General features: G+C 39.3%; 1 protein-coding gene across 2 annotated transcripts; it reads left to right on the top strand.

The window, feature by feature from the left end:
* Positions 1-5,824, top strand: ATP23 (ATP23 metallopeptidase and ATP synthase assembly factor homolog). Of its 2 annotated transcripts, XM_082752051.1 has the most exons (6): positions 1-184; positions 563-608; positions 714-795; positions 1,092-1,229; positions 2,632-2,715; positions 5,267-5,824. In XM_082752051.1, exons 1-6 carry the CDS (start codon positions 13-15, stop codon positions 5,468-5,470), a joined length of 726 nt encoding a protein of 241 aa, XP_082608177.1. In that variant the 5' UTR covers positions 1-12; the 3' UTR covers positions 5,471-5,824. The 2 variants fall into 2 exon arrangements, with proteins under 2 accessions (XP_082608177.1, XP_082608176.1); XM_082752050.1 differs by lacking the exon at positions 563-608 and having other exon boundaries at positions 641-795.
* The last annotated feature ends 15,305 nt before the right edge of the window (positions 5,825-21,129 follow it).

Here is a 21,129-nt window from a genome sequence, read left to right as displayed (position 1 = left end):
GGGGGGGCGGCCATGGCGGCAGAGGGGGGCGCGCCGCCGGCGGGCGGTGGGGAGGAGGAGGAGGATGACCTCGGGTACCGGCTGTTCCCCGACCGCAAGAAGAAGCCGCAGGGCTTCCTGGTGCGCAGCCTCTTCACCTTCCACAACCGCTGCCAGCTGATGCTGCGGATGAGCCTGGAGACGAGTAAGGGTCCTGAGCGCACCCCTGGCTCGGCCGGGAGCGGCCGCAGGTTGCGCCAGGGGAGGGGCGGGGTGGCCGCGAGGAGAAATCTCTGCTCAGAGGGGGCAGCGGGCACTGGGACGGGCTGCCCGGGGGGCGGGGGGGTCACCGTCCCCGGGGGTGTTCGAGGAAAGGGTGGGCGCGGTGCTTAGGGACGCGGCTCAGTGGGTGACCGGGGTGGTGGGGGGGTGGCCGGGCCATTTGTGTCACGTTCAGGTTGAACGCTCGCAAGCATGAGTTTGCGTACACAGCGCTTCCTTCCTTCCCTGCCTCTGTATTTTGATTATAGACGACTTCCAAAACTTTTCTCTAGAGAAATTGATTGCAGCAATGTTTTTCTAGATCCATACGCTCAACTGCTTCTTGCGGCTATGAAGCAATCTGGTTGGTACGTAAACTAATTCGTCCCCTTTTGTGTAGTACCGTCCGTATTACGCAGACTTAGCAGAGTTCCTCGACTTTGTCCCAGACTTTGTTCATTTGGACCTTTCAGCACTGTCTTCAATGACCGGCACTTTTCTTGCGAAAACTGTGATGGCTGTGTCAGTGGAGGTTTTGATTCTGCCACATCTCAGGTAGGCACCGAATCAGACACTGTCATCTTACAGGAGGCTACAGTTTTTCTTAGTGTCCCGTTCCCAGATGAAAAAAAGAAAACTGGATTGATTCATGCTGATACCTGAGTTAAAGTCCTGAAAATAGATATGTGAAAGGTGTTCTGCTGTATTGAACTGGGCACTGCTGGGACACTGAAGAATGGTGGGCCTGCTGATGATAAAAAAACATTAATCTAAAGAGTCTAATTGCTGTAGGTGTTCTGCATGGGTCTCTAAGAAACGTGGTGAAAAGACTACCTATATCCCTTCTACAGATTGTTCTGTGTCAGAACAACATTCGCCAGCAATCCCATATGAACCGTGTGGTTGCGCATGAATTGATACACGCTTTTGATCACTGCCGTGCACATGTTGACTGGTTTAAAAACGTCAAACACTTAGCCTGTTCAGAGGTAAGTTAAAATGCTTCTAACATTGCCATTGAATTCATTGCTGCTGGTTATTAGGGATGCTTCATGTTTAATTAGGTATCCTGTTATACAAACTTCATTTGATTGATTCTCTTAATACGTTTTGTCCTTTCTGTCTGATCAACTTAAACAGCTTCAATCAGAGAACAAGTATCTTGTTTTCACAAATATTAATATGTCAGTGTCATACTAAGTAAAATGTGGTCCCTGTGCGTGCAAGCATAACAAGAAGTGGTTATTACTAAGTAAGAATAGTTGGAGATTAGCACACATTCACATCTTAATTGAATATTTATAGTGTTCCTTTTCTCTCCTGCAAATCTGTTTGTTGGGTATATTTTTTGTTGGTTTATATTTTCTGGTTAACAGTAATCTCGCCTTCTCACTTTTTTTGATTGTGATGTTGCTAATAATGCTTTTAGTTTTGACTCCATGTCCATTTCAGCGGACGTGGGGACGTGGGGCTTGAAAGGCCTCAGAAATTTGATGCATTAGTAGGTGAAATTAAACAGTGAACACAGGCTAGTAAGGATTTCTCTTATATACACAACTTGCGTATTGTGCCTGTATCTGATATCTGATGTAATTCCTGTTGTTTGACCACTGAAAAGCTTTGCCTTATGATTAATATTATGAAACGACATTTCTGTCACTGAGTGAATTAGATGGCTTAACTATACTTTTTAAAAATAAAATGATACAACAGTATTTTACAGAGTTGGTATGTATTTTTTTGAGAACATATTTGATTCCAGACTTAAGATATGCCCTGGTTTCATGTATAAATAGGATTTAAGAGAATTGATGTGAATTGATGTGATCAGATTTCATAAACATTAATTTTATTCATATTTGCTCTGGAAAAGATTCACGTCATCATGTATTGTCTTTATATTTTTTGTAGATAAAAAATTACCTCACTTTTTAAATTCTTATGGTATCAGTAAAGCCATTCTGTATAATTGCTGGATTCCTGCTCCTCTGGGTATCGCAGGTGGTACTCTTTGAAAAGTTCCTGTGTTTCTTCCAGACTCTTGTATGAGTTTTTAATCTAGATGGTTTTAGGAGAATCTTAATTTCTATATTCTTTTAGTAGTCCGTATATGTAAGTATCATCTTTTCTGCTCAATCATTTAAGCATTGAGAATATGCGAGCTTTTGGCCCTGTAGAAGCCTACATGTTGAGCAGTAACACTTTGCGTTCACTGGGGTTGAGTGGGTGGTTAAAAAAGGTATTAATAAGTACAAGTGGGAAGGGAATATTCTCTATCAGCAGCCAACAGAAAGATATCGAGAAAAAAAGTTATCTTTATTTTTTTTTTTAACTTTGTATTTCCACGTCTTTCTCTGATCTTCTATTTCACTGTATTTTTTTCCTCATTAGATTCGAGCTGCTAATCTCAGTGGAGACTGTACACTGATGAATGAAATAGCCAGGTTTAAATTCGGATTAAAAGCACACCATCAGGTAAAGACCATGGATATTAACGTCTACTGATTTGTTATGAGCCTTCTTTACATAGTCAATCACTGCCTTTTACACTTTCTGCGATACTTCCATTGCAGAAAGAAGTAGATGTCTGAGAATCCATAATACTGTTGTACAGCTTTTATCTGCCCTGCATTTCTCCCACTTTATTTTGTTCTCATGTTACTGAGCCCTACTTAGTTCTTGTTTGTTTTATGTCTCAGCTTCCTCAAGGCCCCTCACCTTTCCTTTCTCATGTTTTCCTTTGGACGTGTACTAGGTCCGGTTTGCGCATTTTGTTTCTTTGCTGTTTTTCCTTTTTCCCTACTGCCTCATTCTTGGCTCCTGTCACTCAGTTTTTCTGTATGTATTTCCCATTGCTGGATTCTTTCTTAAATCTCTCTACTAACGAGAACAGAACTGCAGCTGCATGAAACATTGATTGCTGCAGAGTAATCTGCATCTTCCTCACATTGCTCTGACAGGAGTATATTCTTAACAGGCGGTGGGGGGACAGAAAGAGGGGGTATGCATAGGGAGCCTGATCTTGTCTGGTCTGGCCAGGAAACTGTATTGTTTCCTGTTGTGTCTTGCAGTTGTAGCAGCTGACTGAATACTTCAATGAAAAGTAGAACCCTCCTAATATTCAGTTTTCTGCATTATTTTTTCCTATTCCTCCTCCTTACTCCTACTGTTTCCTTTACACTGTTAGCTCCTTCTGCTGTTTTACAGATTCAGGGTACAGGACCCTCCTGTAACTTTAGTCTGTAATTTAATTTCATAATTTGCATAATCAGTTATATCTGCAAAGTGTGTCTGTAATAGCATTCCTTCTTCATAGGTTTTGATATTAGTGTCAGTTTGTTACTGTTCATCTCTTCCGTGTTCCCCAGCAATTTCGTTTTTGCAGAGCAGTAGTGTGACAGGACCAGTGCTTGTGAATAAGCTGTGGACCTGCTACTCAATCAACCTTTGCTTAATTAACCTTTAACGGTTCATGGTGGATTTTTTATTATTTTTTCTGAAGACCTTTATTATTTTTGTTGAAGTGAAATGCCAGAGTACTTAGTTATGTCCTATAGCATTACCACTGACAATGGATGGTCAATAAGAACCCAACAAAAATGGGGTTTGCAGGAAATGTAGCAGCAATACTCTAAGGCCATAAAACTCTTAAGTGTTTGAAAACTGGATTACAAGGGGTCTAAATAACCATTTGTCACCCAGCACTACAGGGACAGGCAGGTTGTTTTAGAGATCCTTGAAAGAATGACATGGGGTTTTTGTTATAATTATATATTATTTTTACACTTTATTGTTGCATAATATGTTAGCAATCAGCATAGGTTGTTATCTACAATTTCTGCCACTTAGTGTAGCTGACAGTTACATAGAATTTCTAGAATTCTTAGTTCCACGGACTTTTCAGTCACCTGGACCCTCAGCAGATCAGGTCAAATTCTGATTAGTCAGCAGTGTATTAATCATAAGCCAGACTCAGACTTTACCTAAAAGAACATGAGCCACTCACTCAGTCCTCCAGGAAGATGACAGTGGAGGCACCAGAGGATTCACGGGTTTTGCTGTCCAGCAGCAGTGCTGGTCTAGCTTTCAGTGCTTGCTGTTGCATGATCTTGTAGACAGTTTCCAGTTCTGTGTGTCCCAGTTCCAAGCTCCATGTGCTTGTACAGTTATGTGATGGGTGTAACCACATCCTGACGACCCAGCACCTGAGCCTTAATAATGCTAATGGCCTTAATAACCCTGTGAGTGGGTGCCCCCATACCTTGGCACCAGAGAGGTAGGGAGAAAGGGAGGGAAGAGTGATCTGTGACCAGCCCAGTTGCATATTGTGCACGCGTGCCTTACCGTTGGTTATACTAACCATATTACCATGTGTCAGGAACAGAGGGTACCAGTCACACCATGCATGTCTTGGAGGAGCTGCTTCTTTCTACTTGTAGAGAAGAGTACAGGTTGAATCCCAAATAATTGTTTTTGTTTATTCTAGAGCAGTGGTCAGCTTATAGCTGGAGATGCTTACATTGTTTTTATCTTTTAGTAGACAAACTGTGTAAGCAAAAGTAGTCATAAAGAGAGGTATCAAAATAAAGACTATTAGAGGAGTCATTCCTTTATGTTTTACAACATAAAGGGGGTTAGAAGTACTAACTGGGATTTATGTATGTTTCTTTTTGACATATTTTCTCTTGTGTGCAAGTTGAGTTGTACAAATATTTGGTACCCACAACAAATCTCAAGTTTTATTTTTTTTCCTGTTGAGAGGAATATCCTTTTCTTATCTGGAAGTTTATGGAAATGGTATGGAAAACTAAAACACATACTTAAAACAAATTTGAACAGAAATGTCTTTTAATGCTTATTGCAGACGTTATTTTACTCTTCTGTGACACCAAATTATTGCACATATAGTAGGAGTTGATACTTGACAAAATCTTTTTGTAAAAAGGGAAAAAAATGGGTTTATTCTTTTTTTTTTTTTTTTTTTTTTTTAAATAATTACATTTTCTTTTTCTAATTCCCACTTTAGACTTGTGTACGAGACAGAGCAATTCGTTCCATTCTGGCTGTTCGAAAAGTTAGCAGAGAGACTGCGGAAAAAGCTGTGGATGAAGTGTTTGATGCCTGCTTCAATGATCTGGAACCATTTGGAAGAATCCCGCACAATAAAACAGATGCAAAACGTGCTTATAAAGACTTTCTGAACAGAGATCGCTACAATGCTAATTTGTAAAGGAAAAAAATGTGAAAAACTATGTTAATAGCTGGTTGTTCTATAGTATATGGAGTTGCAATCTACACTTGCAATGCTGGTGGAAAGGGGCAATTCTTTCAAGTGCATCAATTAATTTTGTAAACTTTTTCAAGGAGCCAATTTACATCAAGGTAAATGAAGTAAATGAACTTGACTAAAAACTGTATTTCTTTACCTGTTATTCCAACAAGCTCGTTTAGTACACCAAATGATGTAATAGATAATGATCTGCACATTTCAATGCACATTTAATTCTGTTTGGTTTGAGTAGGAATTGGTTTCTAAAATTTTTGTTGTTATTGAACAAATCTTTTCATAAAATCTTTAAATTTCCACCATCTTTGATACATAGTCATAAATTTGATTATCTTCTTCAGTCCATTTAAAAAGCTCCTGGACCTGTATTTAACAACCGGGGCTAATTCCCAAATGTAGTGAACTGCCCCATTTGTCTCTGAAGTCAGTTTTTGAGCACTTCTGAATTCCACCTCATCTAATGTTAACTGTACAGGTACATAAAGCCCTTTTGCTTATTAGAAACTTGACCAACAATTCTCCTGCTTACAGGATCAAACCTACAGGCTGGATAAGCATTGTCAGAGTCTATCCACCAGACTGAGTTTTGCATGAATAGTGTATGGAACTTACCTGCTTGACGGTATAGGAAAAAGACTGGAAGTTCATCTCTTCCTCTGAGGGAAGGGAAAAGTTGCCAACTCCATAATAAATCTTAGAGAAACTGTTATTCCCAAATACAAAGTATTATAATGATTGTCTTGGATACAAGAAAGCCACATTTTCCTCTTTCTTGAAGTTGAAGGTATGATTCTACCACAGGTACAGTTCACTGACATAATGGACCTGTGGCTCCACAGTCAAAGGGTTTGCAGCTATAACTGTAACAGTTACTGGATTAAGACTCAAATGGCAAACCTAGATCCACAAAGGAGCAAATAGTCCTCTGATTTTTATTGTTTCGTACTGATTGCCAAACAAACTTAATGGGATCTCAAGGTCTGAGAGGACTTTTTGTTACTGGTTGTATCAGTTCTGTGCAGAATTTGCTGAGGTTGGAAGGGACCTCTGGAGACTGTTTCTTTCAACCCCATTGCACAGAATAGGGTCAACTAGAGCAGGTTTTGCAGGAGCAAGTCTAGTTGAGTTTGAGTGTCTGCAAGATTGAAGATTCTACAACCTCTCAGTATCTGGTTCAGCATTTGATCACACATGCAGATACATATGGAATTATGTATATGGAAATAGATGGAATTTCTGGTATTTGTGCCCATTTCCTCTTGTCCTTTCCTTAGGCACCTGTGAGAAGACTCTGGCTCAGTCTTTGCTTCCACCCCTGCCCCATCAGATATTTATGCATGTTGATAAAGTCTGCCTGAACTTTCTCTTCTCCAGACTGAACAGTCCTGGCTCTCAATCTCTCCTTGTGTGCTGGGTCTGCCTGGGATGAAGTTAACTTTCCCTGCAGCAGCCCATACAGTGCTGTGCTCTGCACCTGTAGCTAGAACAGCACTGCTATCACACCAGTGTTTTGTGTTGCTGAGCTGTGCTGGCACAGTATCAAGACTCTTTCAAACCCCCTGCCAAGAGCCAGCAGGCTTGGGGTGGGCAAGAGGCAGGGAGGGGACATCGCTAGGGCAGCTGAGCTAAACCAACCAAAGGGATATTCCGTACCAATTGGACCTGTTAGAGTGGGTCTGGAGGAGGGCCACAAAGATGGTCAGAGGCTGAAGGACCTCTCCTGTGAAGAAAGATTGAGGGAGCTGGGGATGTTCAGCCTAGAGCAAAGACTCTAGGGTTTGACTCTGCATCTTTTCGGTACTTAAATGGGGTTTATAAAAAATGGTGAGAAATGTTTCACACAGCAGATAGTGATAGAACAAGGGGGAACAGTTGTAAAATAAAAGAGGAGATATTTAGATTAGATGTTAGGAGGATATTCTTTGCTCAGAAGGTGGTGAGGCACTGGAACAGGCTGCCCAGAGAAGCAGTGGATGCCCCATCCCTGGAGGTGTTGAAGGCCAGGCTGGACGGGGCTTTGGGCAACCTGATCTAGTGGGTGGCATCCCTGCCTATGGCAGGGGGTTTGGAACTGGGTGCTCCTTAAGGTGCCTTCCAACCCAAACCATTCTATGATTCTATGGTTCTATCAACTGTACATGAAAGAGGGGTCTACATTAGCCTACAAAATATACCAGAAAGGGATGGATCTGAAATCCAGCCAAGATGTAGAGATTAGACTGGCATTCAGTGTGTGAAATTAACCCATGGTCTTGGAGACTAAGGCATTCCTTTGATGACAGGCAATGCAGTCACTTCTGCATATAAGTCCCAGACATGGTTAAAGAGACAACACAGATTGGGGAACATTTTTGATAGATAGTTTGTGTGCGTGCCCCCTGAAGATTTAAAAAGTTGTAAAATATCAATGTGAATTGCCTTAACTGTCAGAAAATCATTCAAGGCATGTTTAATTTACCTCTCCATGTATAGTGATAGATAAAGTACCTGGAACTTGGGCCCTGAGCACAAGAATTTGCCAATCATATTTTGTTCACACTGAATTCAGTCAGGCAAAACAAAACAAAGCAAAAGAAAAGCAACTCTTTGTCCCACTGCTTGTTGAGATAAAACTATATGGAAATAGTGGTAGAATGCCACCTGCTTTCCAGATGTGCTCAGACAACATTAAGGTCACCATGCAAATTTGCAACTTGAGCCCAGAGCTCAGCCTTCATTGCTTGAAAGAATAACTGCACACATACAGACATTTTGTTTGTTTTCTGTTTAATGTAAGATGTAAAAGCAGCCCTGGGAGACCTGGTCCCACAACCCAGTTTCTCACTCACCCACTCCCAGGAGAATGTCTCCACCAGGGAGTCACAATTTTGTGGCTCTACTCATGATTTCCTTGGCCCCGTGCATTTTGTTTTCTCTCCCAAAAAGATCTGGAAAGAAAGCAAGAAAAACTGTATGAGAGTGGAAGTGATGACTCCGTAAATGTACTGGGGCAGGGAATTTAAGTCATGGTAGAAGGTCAAATTGTTATGAAATGGACAGTGTAAATTTAATTAGGAAATTAGAAGCTGGAGATTAAAGGTTTCTCAATAGGATAAAGGACAAGGAACATGCATTATTTATACTAAGGATGGAAAATTTAGGGAAACGGTTGAGCCCAGAATGAGAAACACTAAGTCCTTGAATATTCAAAAAAGGCTGAAGTAAAACTGGATTGTTGTGTTTTCACATTTATTTGTATCTTATTTCTGATGCACCAATCCTATATTTTAGTACTTCTGTTTGTCATTGGCAAAATTTGTAAAGGAAACAACTACCCTTTGACCTTTTTTTACTCTCAACACTGCAAAATATATAATTTTGGTTTCCTGTTCTTCATTGTCCTCCCCTGCAGCACCAGGGAGGCTGCAGTAATACTCATTACTCATATTAACAAGAATGTGAGTTAGGACAAGCTGATGAGTTCGAGATCTTAAATCCTTGTATTGCCACTTGAGCATATTTTACTCACATGGTCAAGGTTAAAGTAGTCACCAAATCTGGGATCAGAAAGAATTTTTTCCTCGATTTATTTGATAGGGATGACTTTATTTCTTTAATCTACAGTATGGAGGCTGAAGGCTTAAAAAGGCTTAAAAGGCTTTAAAAAAGAGGTATTGTAGTTACAGTAGCTGTTCTACTGAGAGAATGAGATGCTGAACGGAGTGTGGAAAGGGATATAGATAGATGCTGGACCAGGAACAAGACTGCCTATAATCTACTAAAAGACCAGCTAGAGTCTTCACCAGGCACCCATGACACTAAACTGGGGAAGATGTTCAGATACAACAATATGTAGCAGGAGCAGAACAAACAGTGCTGCTAATGGCTGGCATCTGCATGCATGCTTAGTGTGGGAGCAGAGCAGAAGTGCTTGAGAGGCAACCATAAACAGTAGGATAAGCAGTGTGATATAATATATAAGGACCTAATTAAATGCACATAATAGAGTTGTTGCTTGCCTTGATTTAAGCAGACGAGCAGCTGGACGCTATTTCATGCTGTTCATTCACCAGTGCACAGCTTTATGTTTCCTGGCTGCTATCGCTGCTCTAAATCGAGATGCCTGTGTGATATAACCAGTGCTGAACTGAGCTGTGACTGGCAAGGCTGGGTGAGTTTGTCCCTCATAAATGAGCTCTGGTATTGGCCCTGAAGCAGGTAATTATGCCTCTGCAGTAAGAGCTACCCTGCACGCTGGGGTTTTAGCTAAGAGTTAGGCTTCCTGGGCAAGGAGTAACCACTGGAAGAGCACGGTAGTGGGAAAGGCAGACCTAGAAGGAACTGCAGTCGGTAATCACAGAACAGCCAGAGAATTCCTTGTTAAATGATGTTCCTTCTTGTTGCAGGGCTGAAACTCATTGGCATGTTTTCTCTTTCACTGCTGTGGCTATTGTCAGAGTATGAAACTTTTTCAGGCATACATAACTGCTAGATCTGGCTGTTGTGGGGCACAAGACCTTTGGATCTGAACGTAATTATGTAATTCCTTACTAAAAAGGATTCAGTCATGTAATTAGTCTCGAGCCTAGTGGGCCCTCTCCTCATCTGTCACTCAAGAACAAGCAGCATGAAGAAAATGATGGCAAAGTCAGCCACTTCCCCTGCCCCCTAAGCAGGGCCAGTGATTTGCCACCATTTCCTGAACAGCAATAAAACACTGTGGAAAAATTTATATGTAAGCACTGCCCTCACAAAGGACAAAGCAACACACCAAACAGTGCCTGGGAGATTTGATCGAGCCTGAGTTGCCTGAGTTGTTCTGTTTGTGGTGAATTATGTGTGGATTACACCTATTCCCAGGCGTAGCATAATACACACCCACAGGTAGCATTGCTTCTAGGCCTAAGCATTAATGCATATCCCTCAGAAAGTCATCCTAGTTGTCCTGGAGAAAGTAAAGTCTTGCCCAAGATTCCCCAAACCTGTATTTTCAATAGTTTTGCAGAATTTCACATGGAGATTTAATAATCTTATTTTCTCAAGGTAATTCCATCAGTGACTGACATAATCACACAGCTGAATATCCAAACAGAAAAAAAAAAGGGTATAATGCCCTACATACCTATGGAGAAAATTGCACATTGAATTCTAAGCTTCCCATCTTTGATATAATCGAGCTAGACCTTCTGGGTTTTCTAAAATCCCCTGCAGATCAGAGATGCCTTGGAACAGCATAATCTTGTATGTTAATATTCCCCTAACCTTTACTGTTTTTCAGATCCCCATTTTAGTCAGTATGATACTGAGTTTTTCATAATACTTCTAACGTATATTCTGCCAGATCATGCCTTCCCTTCATTATACCTTATTAAGCAAAGGTCTACTTCACTGAATGTGTGTGTGTGTTTGAGTGTTTTGTATTTATATTGCTTTTTGTCCAACACGCTGGTTGAATATTTACAGTTATCTGTAAATCTGGTATAAGCTATCTGGCACAAGCTCTGTCAAGTCTGTCTAGAAATGAAAAAACAGCAATAAAGACGGGAATACAAGAATACAAACTGCAGCTTATTTTCTTTAGCATTTTTGATAGATGAACACCATAAAAATCTGGGGAAGAAAGTATTCCAGAAATGCCTGAAAGAGACACTGGTAATAAAGAGTACACTTAGCTATATGAAGGCATAATTATTTAAATAAATGATCAGTATGATATAAAATTGCATAACCGGGATATGTCAGTTTAAGCAGCAGATAGATTACAGTTACACCGAGTTGCCGGAAAGCAATCAGAAGAATCTGATGGGCTTCTTGTCATTCCCCAAGAAAATGAGGGACAGTAATTATAAGAAACTTTTTGCATTCTGTTTATCAATTCAGCAATCATTTCATTGCTTTAGGTGCAATTTTAATCTGCATCATTTTTTCTCATCTAAACAGAGGTTTTAAAAAAATGAGTAAAAGCTCGTAACAATTATGAAAAATGGGGGGATGAACTAGCCAGCAGAGGGAGCAAAAGGAGCGTGGAAGAACGTGTTCCTGCAGAAAGCCACCTGCCGACTATACACAGCCGTTGCTCAGTGTGCAGATCAGTTTTTGTGGAAATCTCTGTTTTAATCAAATTTGCATAACTCTAATGTTAAAGTAGATTAAAAATTATACATATTTCAATCACATTTTCTGCTTCTACAGAATATATCCTTCCTTTAGAAGATCACCTCAAGACATATGGAAATAATTTTGCTATCTGTGATGCTTTGGATTGTGGCTGTGTTTGCAGGGGCAGTTAGATAAATGCTGTGGTGCATGTTGCAGACCTAAGCTTCAAGCTGTGAAGACCCATCATCAGTAATCAGAATCATACAAGTCACATTGTCTCAATTCATTACTTTTCATGCCTGAATTCCCACCATATTTAATCTTGTTCCTTATTTATGAAAGATTTGGAAGTTTTGACTCAAAACTGTACTTTTTTTCTGGTTCTGCATTAATTCCACAATTCCGGTGCCATATTGCTACCTCTGTTAGTGGGAGTATCAAATGCCAGCTGAGCATCCAAGTCTTATAATAAATATCTCTAGAAGTGCTGGTTCTTTCTGCTTATGCCCTGCCTCTGTCTGAAGCTGCTTTTCAATGCTAACTGGGAAAGAATAAAAATAAAAAATAAATAAAAAGTGACATTGTCCAAATAGTAAAGAAACATAAAATTACAAAGGATAGTAATTTAAGAACTGTTTTAATTATTTTCTTTTTCCTGGAGAAGAAGTGCTAACCATAACATATCTCACTGAATACTTCCTTGGGCAGATGTATTTTTAAAGTTTTCAGTACCTGCTCCTCAGTTTCATGGACATGTGCCAGAATTAGAACTGTAGCCCACGAGTTGATTATAGTTTTGCAAAATTTCTTTGGAAAATTTTAGCAATTACAAGGGAAGAAAACAGAAATTATAAGAAAGAAGGAAAATTCAACCATGGTAAAAAATGTTATTAAAGTGTTCATAAGTTTTCAGGGCACAAGCAGGAAGCTCTTGCTAGAGCTGAGGAGTTCGGCACTGAGTTTATTATCCAGCAGAACTCGACCCCAATTCACTAACAAGCTTTCCTTTCTACCTTGCCTGCAAGCCTGATCAAAAACAAAACTAGAAAACTAAGCTTTCTATCTTTTTTTTTTTTTTTTTTTTTTTTTTTTTTTTTTTTTTTCTGTATCATAGTTCTTAAACGGGACATGAGAAATCCATTAAGGGTTTGGGAGAGTGAAACCATTACTCTCATTTTGCTTGAAAAGAAGATGGCAAGAAGGAAAAGGAAGGGCATGCACAAAGGACTCCGCATGCTAGTGTTTAAGGAACATTTTCATTTAAGGAAATGAAGAGAGATCTTGGTTTCATCTCCTGCTCCACTGAATGTTGAGTAAAAAACATTGAAGCATTTGCTGGATTTATAACCATGTTCCCCACTCGCAGGCATCTGCTGGGGAAAAGGCTGTAAACAAATCCATGACAGGTAACAAGATGGGCAGAGCGATGGCTGCAAGGGGAGCAGGGGTCTCTGGTACCCAAAAGTTTGGTTTTCCCTCTCTCCCTCCCAGAGCAAAATGGAACTGCCTCAGCAAGAGGGACACCTTTATCTCTTCCCAAAATACTTCATATTTGACTGGTTTTCATTCATCTCTGGTTTTGTCCTCCTATTTTCTCTTTGTTCGAGAAAGTTGCTTCCCAATGAACACATTACACTCAGCCCACTTTCCTCTTCAACTTCCTCCTCTGTGTGTGTATGTGCAAGGAGGATGTTGTTTTTCCTTTTCGTCCTGCTATGTCTTACCTCCTTCTGCTACCACTGTGCATCTCTAATTCACACAGGAGAATGCAAAGGAAATTATATTTGGGGAACTTATCCACTATGTTATATGTGTCAGTACAAGGGATATTTCACCCCAATAACCTCTGTCGATTTCCATCTCCTAATCCCAACAGCAGATTTATCTCTGATCACTGGACTGGTAGGACTAAACTGGCAATTCACAGCAGCAGACTGTGAAGAAGGATGTGAATCCACTTCATTCTGGTGTTACTTTTAAGGAGCTTCCTCCTCACCTCTGGTCTTATGCCTATATATAAACGTAGGCATATATATGTGCCTCAACAGCATCTGCCCCACTTGCTGCAAAACCCAGCTCCTGCAACTGTCTTTATTTCTTTTGCTGCCCCCATACTTCTGCCTTCCTTGCTGAACCATTGTTGATGCCTGCTGATGGTCTGCTTGGCTTTACTCTCTTGGTTCAACACTCTGCTGGAATCCATTTGGGAATATGTTTCTTCAGCAAAGAAACAAGGGCAGGGATTAAGGATTACCAGTTTGGCCTCATGGTGATACTGGACTAAGCTCGTGGCAGGGCTGAGTACTCATCTGTGGGATCTGAGAAGCATTCCTGGGTAGCAGAGAATGCATATTACCCTCAGCTGTCATTCCTGCTGCCTGACAACTGATTTAAAGAGTAGGAGACTAATTACCTATAGGGCTGGGCATACAAGAAAAGAAGCTCACAAGGACACATTTTCATCTCAATTTCTTTTTCTGACTGCTGGATACGAGCAGAGGTAAAAGGACAGCTTTAACATAACCCTTTCTTTCTGATCTTTGAAAGCCTCCGGGGGGGGGGGGGTGAATTTGTCTGCCAGACACTAACTGAAGAGGACTGGCTATTATGTCTACTTTTTTCCTGGCTCCTATAGCACTTTTACTGACTCCATGCAAAAACATACCAAGGGTGTCCCTTCCTTGTTTTCCAAGTACCGGTAGTGACATAGTCAGGACGTTCTTGAGCAGTGAGAAATTTGGGTTCAAATCCTCTCTAACTTTTGCTTAAAAAGAAAGAAATATTGCATATTTTAGAAATAAGGGCTCAGGAAGCCTTTCTATGTTCAGTCAATGAATCCAGGATGCAGGGTAGCTGAGTCCTTGTCAAGGGAAGGTTTTTAGAAATCATACCACTCACAATCATTTTCGATTGCCTAGCTTGGGTAGAAAATGTGAAGACATTTTCTTGTCACCCATTAACACATCTCAGAGAGGCCAGACATGTAACTTGCACACTGTGTAAATCACCTTGAAGTACAGCACCTACTACATGTGCAGTGCTACAGTAATAATCCCTCCTGTGACATTTAGACTTTTGTAACTTGATCTTTACATGACATTTTGCTCCTTTCAGCACCTAAATACCGGAAAACTATTGCTGATATACTCAGGACTAGTGATCATTCACCATAAAATCCTTTGCTTGTGGATGCAACATCAAAGCATTTTCTAGGGTTTGAAGGGTTTGAAGTCACATTACGCTTTCTTTTCTGCTAGGTTCACTCAGATAGGCTTTCTTGGGGATAGCTAGGCTTTCTTGGGGATAGCTAGCTGGCTTGACTGAACCTTTGAGATTTTCTCTTCAATAGTTTGAAAGCTTATTGATAACGTGGATCTACTATGGAAAATGGAAGTACTTAATATGCTGAAGTATGGTTAAAGACCTTTCCTTCCTAGGATAAACTACAGAGAGTTCTCAGAGAGTTCTTCCCCTTACCTTGGGTCAGTCAGTAATGAATTGCAGTATGGCATAGCTTCATTAGTCTGTAACCTATTGGTTGGGGCATCCACTGGAGAAGTGGGAGATGAAAGTTCATTATCCTTAGGGTAAACAAGTACTTGAACCTAGCCATCTGCTATGTAAATGAGTTATCTAACGACTTTTTTTTTTTTAAAAAAAAGAGTTTATGATCCTTTCCCTCCTTCTTTCCTACTTTTTAAAACAAAAGAAAATGTACCCTCTACTTCAGTTTAAGGTTACTTTGTCTTTCCATGCTGGCCTTTCTGTATGCTTTTTGAGACACATAACCATCACCTTTCAAGACATGTTTAACATAAGGGACCTAACTTTAACCCAAACACAGATGTAATAGGCAACAGATTTGGTCCCGGAGGTAGTGGTCTCTGAGGACCATCAGTCTGAGGTTGTCCAAAGGTGGCTGAGGCACCTGTGCATGAACTTTAGAAGACTAGGGCAACAGACTTCCTTATTAAAATCAACCTTCACTCTGGCAGTTCTCCCTCTTGCTTCTTTGAGACCCTAAGACATGCTTCTCATCTCATGAGAGCCTCATCACAGTTCTGCCTGCTTTCTCCATCAACACATACCTTCAGCAGCTGTGGCTGCAGCAGGTATCAGTCTTCAAGCACATTTGTTTCCACCTGAGATGCCTCTTAAAGCAGTACTTACAGTAGACCTCCCTCTTGTACAATCCTTGGTAGAGTTCTGGAGGAGTATATCGAAATAAGTATCTCTACAGTTAGGTTAACAACTACATAGATTTATTTATTTATTTATTTATTGAGATGTAGGTATTGTCTAAATCTCTTCCTGTATGTTTTATTCCTATTATTTACTTATTTATTTATTTTAACAGGATGCTTTTCATATTCTTCAGCTGTAACCCCATAAAGAAAATTCTTATGGAATAGGTGAGAGAAGGGATTTTGAGGGGAACTACCTCTTTCTGTCTTTGTGAACCAAGCAAGCAAAAAATATTGACACCTCTGTCACATTAAAGGGGACTTACCAGAGTAAAATATGTCTGTTTCAGAGGTAACTTTAATATTCATTTCACAAATATTCAAGCAAAAGATTTCACGCCAGGCACTGCTGCCTTTAGGGGCAAATATATATACGTGGGGCCATACTGCCACCACAGTTCTCCCTCCTTTGGCAACCTCTCTAACCAAGCTCACAGACCTCCACCCATTAAGTCTGTATAACAGATAAGCAGAATCTAGCTTCTCAACTTCCCCATTGCCCAAGGCTGATGTCTATCAGTGGCACTAAGTCTGACTGTTCTCCACACCCCTGTCACTGTTTCTGTTTCTCTCCTTCAGGAGTCCTGGTTTCAAGACACGAACTTCGGGCTCTCAGGGACACAGACTCTTTCATAGGGCTCTGCAAGTTCTGAGCAGCAGAGCACTTAGGCACTTACTTACCTTTAATCATGTCATATTTACAGACTTAACATTTGTTGTCTTGTGAACCACTGTGCTGAGCACCTTGAAGAACTGTGCTCTAAGTGCATCAAGTGCACTTGGACTCACTCAGTGAGTTATTGGATGTACAGTCCTCTCAAAACACAAAAGGAAGGTCATTCAATCAATGTGCCACACTTCCTAAGTACTATATCAACTTCAGTGGTCTCTACATTTCCATTTGAAGTGCTATTGTCAGCTTGCTGAGACTCTTCCTGCTTATAGCAGTCATATCTTGTCCTAAAGTGAAGGACATTACTGTACAGTCTTAAAAACCTTTTGCAACAGAGGCTGCTGAACTTCAGGGGTGAATGGAAAGATTTTTACATATAATTTGTCATTTTTTTAAAGCATTTGGGGGTTCGTTGGCTTGACCCCCCCCCACCTCACCTACAAATGTAAGATCATTATGATTGCAGTCTGTCTCCTTGGAGAGAAAAAGCATAATGTTTTTACGGCTCCAACAAATCTTAACAGCATCTTCATCCCATCTCAGCCTTAGGTTTTGTTCATTCAAGTCACAAATTACTGAACAGAAGTGGAAATAATAGGATACTGATAGCATTTTTTTTTCCATATCATGAACTATAAATAAGTTACCTAAGCCAACTTTTCTAATCCAATTTCAGTATAAAATTTTATACAAATTTAGTGGAAGGAAAGATGCAGATGTCATGCAGATTAAAAGTTACTTGAACCTTAATGCTGCTTTTTGATTAATGCTTGGATCCTATGTCTTAAATAATGGACATGTCACAAAGATTCAGAGTTATAAAGAAAGCAAACAACATAAACTTTAGACTGTGAAACCTACAGCAAAGAAAAAAAAAATCACTATTATGACAAGCTGTGTGGATAGTAAAATGCTGTATTTGTAGAAATTTTTTGTCTTCTAAGCAGATTTTTGTTTCTGATATATCCATACCCATTCTTATTTTATTTTATTTTTGTTTGCAAAATAAAAATCTTATTTATGATGCTATATTTGTGAGGAAATAATGTAAGGCAGCAAGAGAGATTTTTGTTGAGATGGTTATGGAAGATTAGGTTAGCCAAAGAAAGAACTGAAAGAACTAAATAACAAAATGTGCTTTTGGTGGACCAGCACACAAGTTTAGGCACTGATGCACGTGAAGCACAAAAAAAAAAAATAAAAATAATAATAAAAAAAAATAAAAATGTTCATAAACATCCCAGAAATGAAAGTATTTTGTTGTTTGGTTTGGTTTGGTTTGGTTTTGCACAAGGCCTTTCTTGATGAATTTCAAACATAAAACATTTTTTTCTTGAAAGCTGCTGTCTGTTTGCCAAAGTACATCTTTTATAACTTGTGATAGTTATAAACGTTATAACTATAGTTATGACTTTTACTTATAGTTAAAGTTCTATTTACTTACATGCAAGTACTGACAGGGTGCTGTGGACTCTGGTCTTGTAATGAAATACTCACAGTAAGACCTAGCTTATTGCCATGGGCAAAAGATATGGTGGAACTTTTGGAGCTGTTCACCATATCACCATATCTGCTGTCTTGTTCTACCCACGATGCTTCCATTAAGGGGAGAATAGGTGGCACAGTTTTGATTCTTCACTTTAACATTTTTCTATTCCTAGTTATTTTGTAAGTTTGAGGTACATAGATTAGCTGGGAATTTGGCCTGGCATATGATTTAATAACTACTGACAGAGAATTCCCTTTTGAAAAGCATATTGCATATTTATTGTTATTTACTAGAGTTCACAACACAGATAAACTTCGTCTGGAAATCTATATTCCTTCTATTTTAGAAAAGTATATATTTAAAATGCATAATTTTTTTTCCTTTTTCAATCCTGCAGCTGAATGGTTAAAGATGCAGCGCTGTTAAATTTCTCCCAATTCCTAAGCATTAGTAAGATCAAAGCTTGTAGCGTGATGAGATCCAAATGGAGGACTAAAGAACATCATGTACTAATGAAAAATGTGCCTCATGTTTGTATATTTTCTAAAATCAAAATTATACAGCAGTGATATAGCTAATTGAATGTCACAATATCAGTAATTGTGCTGTCTGTGAAAGAAATTTGTTCCAAAGTCACAGTGTCACCTTGCTGTCAAATAATCCCATAGATTACCATAAACAGAGCTAGCGAAATTGTACTGTGACTGAAAAGATATGTGATGTGAATCCTAGTCATTACTGAAGACATGACTTCCATTGTAATTATCTGCCTATCACAATAGCTTCCTTCTGCCAACTCTTGCTTACCTGCTGCCACACATACTCATTAACATTTTTGTCAATACTGTACCATTTGTACAGGTAACCTTTGTGCAAAGTGGGGTCATTCCTTCATTATGATGGATTCTATAATACCACAACAACTTGCATTGAGGATTAATATTTCTCTTTTCTTCATTTATGGTTAAATTAGAAATTAGTCTAACACCTGGGTTCCATTATACTGAGCTGCCTTGTTATGTGTGAAAAATCCAATTTGTTTTACAGGTAGCTTCAGTGTTTGCCATCTAAGAAGGGATTAAACTGCTATTGGTGAAATCTACTTTTAAAGGCAGATAAATTCTTGCACATTACAGCTGTTTTCCAGCGGAAAATAAATATATTCTTCATAGTAAATTAAAGACTTATGGTTTTCACTTTCAGGCGTCAAACTGTAGAAAGTGTGGAAAACCTGCTATTTCTAGACTTCGTAATAAATATGTTACAATCACTTTTCTAGATGATGCTAGGCTCAAGATTGGCTTGATATTTCAAATTCATAGTAGCAATCTTAGTTTTTTACTCAATTTTTTATGGTCTGCAAACATAGCCTCCTGTTGCATTTGTTATACCACTGTAAACTGAACTGTTTCTGCAAAGCCTATAGAATACTTTCCAGAAATAGTTACCTGATCCTTGTAAATCTAGATTGGAATTATTATTACCTGATACTTTTATTAAATTCACCACTACTGAGAAATATAAAAAAGAGAGTTAGTATTAGCCAGAGGAAATCTATTATGTTTCAGATCTTGGATAGATCTGTAGAGCTTGTTTCAGACGATAAATCTGACATTTCATCTAGAAATTTCATGAAGATTATTAAGCACCTGGTATTTAAATTAACTCTACACTTATCTCAGTGATATGCTTTGTGAAAATGAAGGTAAATGTGTTGATAATTCTACACTTACGAGTTCTCTCTCTGATATGTAACAGCCATATCAGTCCCTTCGCAATTCTTTTCTAAGGTTGCCTGGAATACCTGTCTTCACATTCCTGTGCTAATTTCTAGTCCCAAGCTGATGCAGCAGCAGGGAGGCAGTTCTCCTACAGACTGCATATTGGAGATAGAAGAGGACTCTTGGCAGCAACAGGGTTTGTTAGGCTGGGATACATTTTGCACACTGATCAGAGAGCTCTGTTAAAATCTAAAGCATGCAGGTTTGCCAGACAGCTCAGCAGAAGAATTTGATACAATGCACAGTGATCTGAGACAACTGCCATGATACAAAATGAAAATAAACTCTGGTGTTTTTTCTTGAGATGGTGTTATAATTACAAAACATGCACAACTCTGTGACCCTATAGACCTGTATATGCCTGTAATGTTGTATTGATACTGCTAGTATCTGGCTATAGGTTTTGAACTGAGCTACTGAGCTTTTAAGGCCTCTGAACAGAGTTGTCAGGCTTGTCCTATGTGAACTCATGTCTCGCTTGGGTTAGCTTTAACAACAATTCTAAAGCTCAGGAGATTGCAGTTAGTGTTTTACGTTTTTTTTTTTTTTTTTTTTTTTTTTTTTTTTTTAAGTCTTTGTGCAATCATAGTTTTACTGAAATAAAAACAATAAGCAGTAATTTTACATATATTGAGGTATTTATGACTGCCATACTGATGTAGTATAGAGAAATACAGGCTGGTAGGATAGCAGGAGCACTGAGAAGTAGAGGGGAAGGATGCAGCGCATTAAGGTACAGGCACAGGGTGATAAAGATGGGCACAGACTAGAACTGGAGACCCCATGGCAATAAACAACATACCCTTGTTCTGCTAAAGAAATGCAGACCTGAAGCTGCACAAAACTGCTTTTAAGGGTAACACAGAGAATAAGTGATAAATACTGAAATTATATCATAAAATGAGGAAGAAAAAATCATCAGCATTAGCATCATCTTCCTCCTGGAAAAAAACTCCAGATACTGACACTCACCCTAACACCTACCACTGCAACCAGGCTGAAACCACTGACCTCAGATCCTGGAGAAACAGAGGGACGGTAAGCATAACACCAGGAAAAAAGCCGTAGAAATTAAGTGTATAAAAATGTTAGCTGTATTATTATCATTACAGAGACTTTTTCCAATATGTAACGTGTGTTTGTTTGTTTTTCTTTTTTTTTTTCTGCAATAATTAGATCTACAACCAATAATAATTCTCAGATTAGAAATCTTAATAAATTCTGATTAAGGGGAAAAAAATAGATAGTTTGAAACACTTTATAATTATGGGTGCAAGGGTAAAACCAGAGAGTATACATTTTAAATAGGCACTACAGCAACATGTCAGATATGTCCA

This window comes from Aythya marila, assembly GCF_965140915.1.
Source record: "Aythya marila genome assembly, chromosome: 1".
In the NCBI taxonomy this organism is placed as follows: Eukaryota; Metazoa; Chordata; class Aves; order Anseriformes; family Anatidae; genus Aythya; species Aythya marila.
The sequence above is the reverse complement of the archived record's forward strand: the minus strand, read 5'-3'. Positions and strand labels throughout refer to the sequence as shown.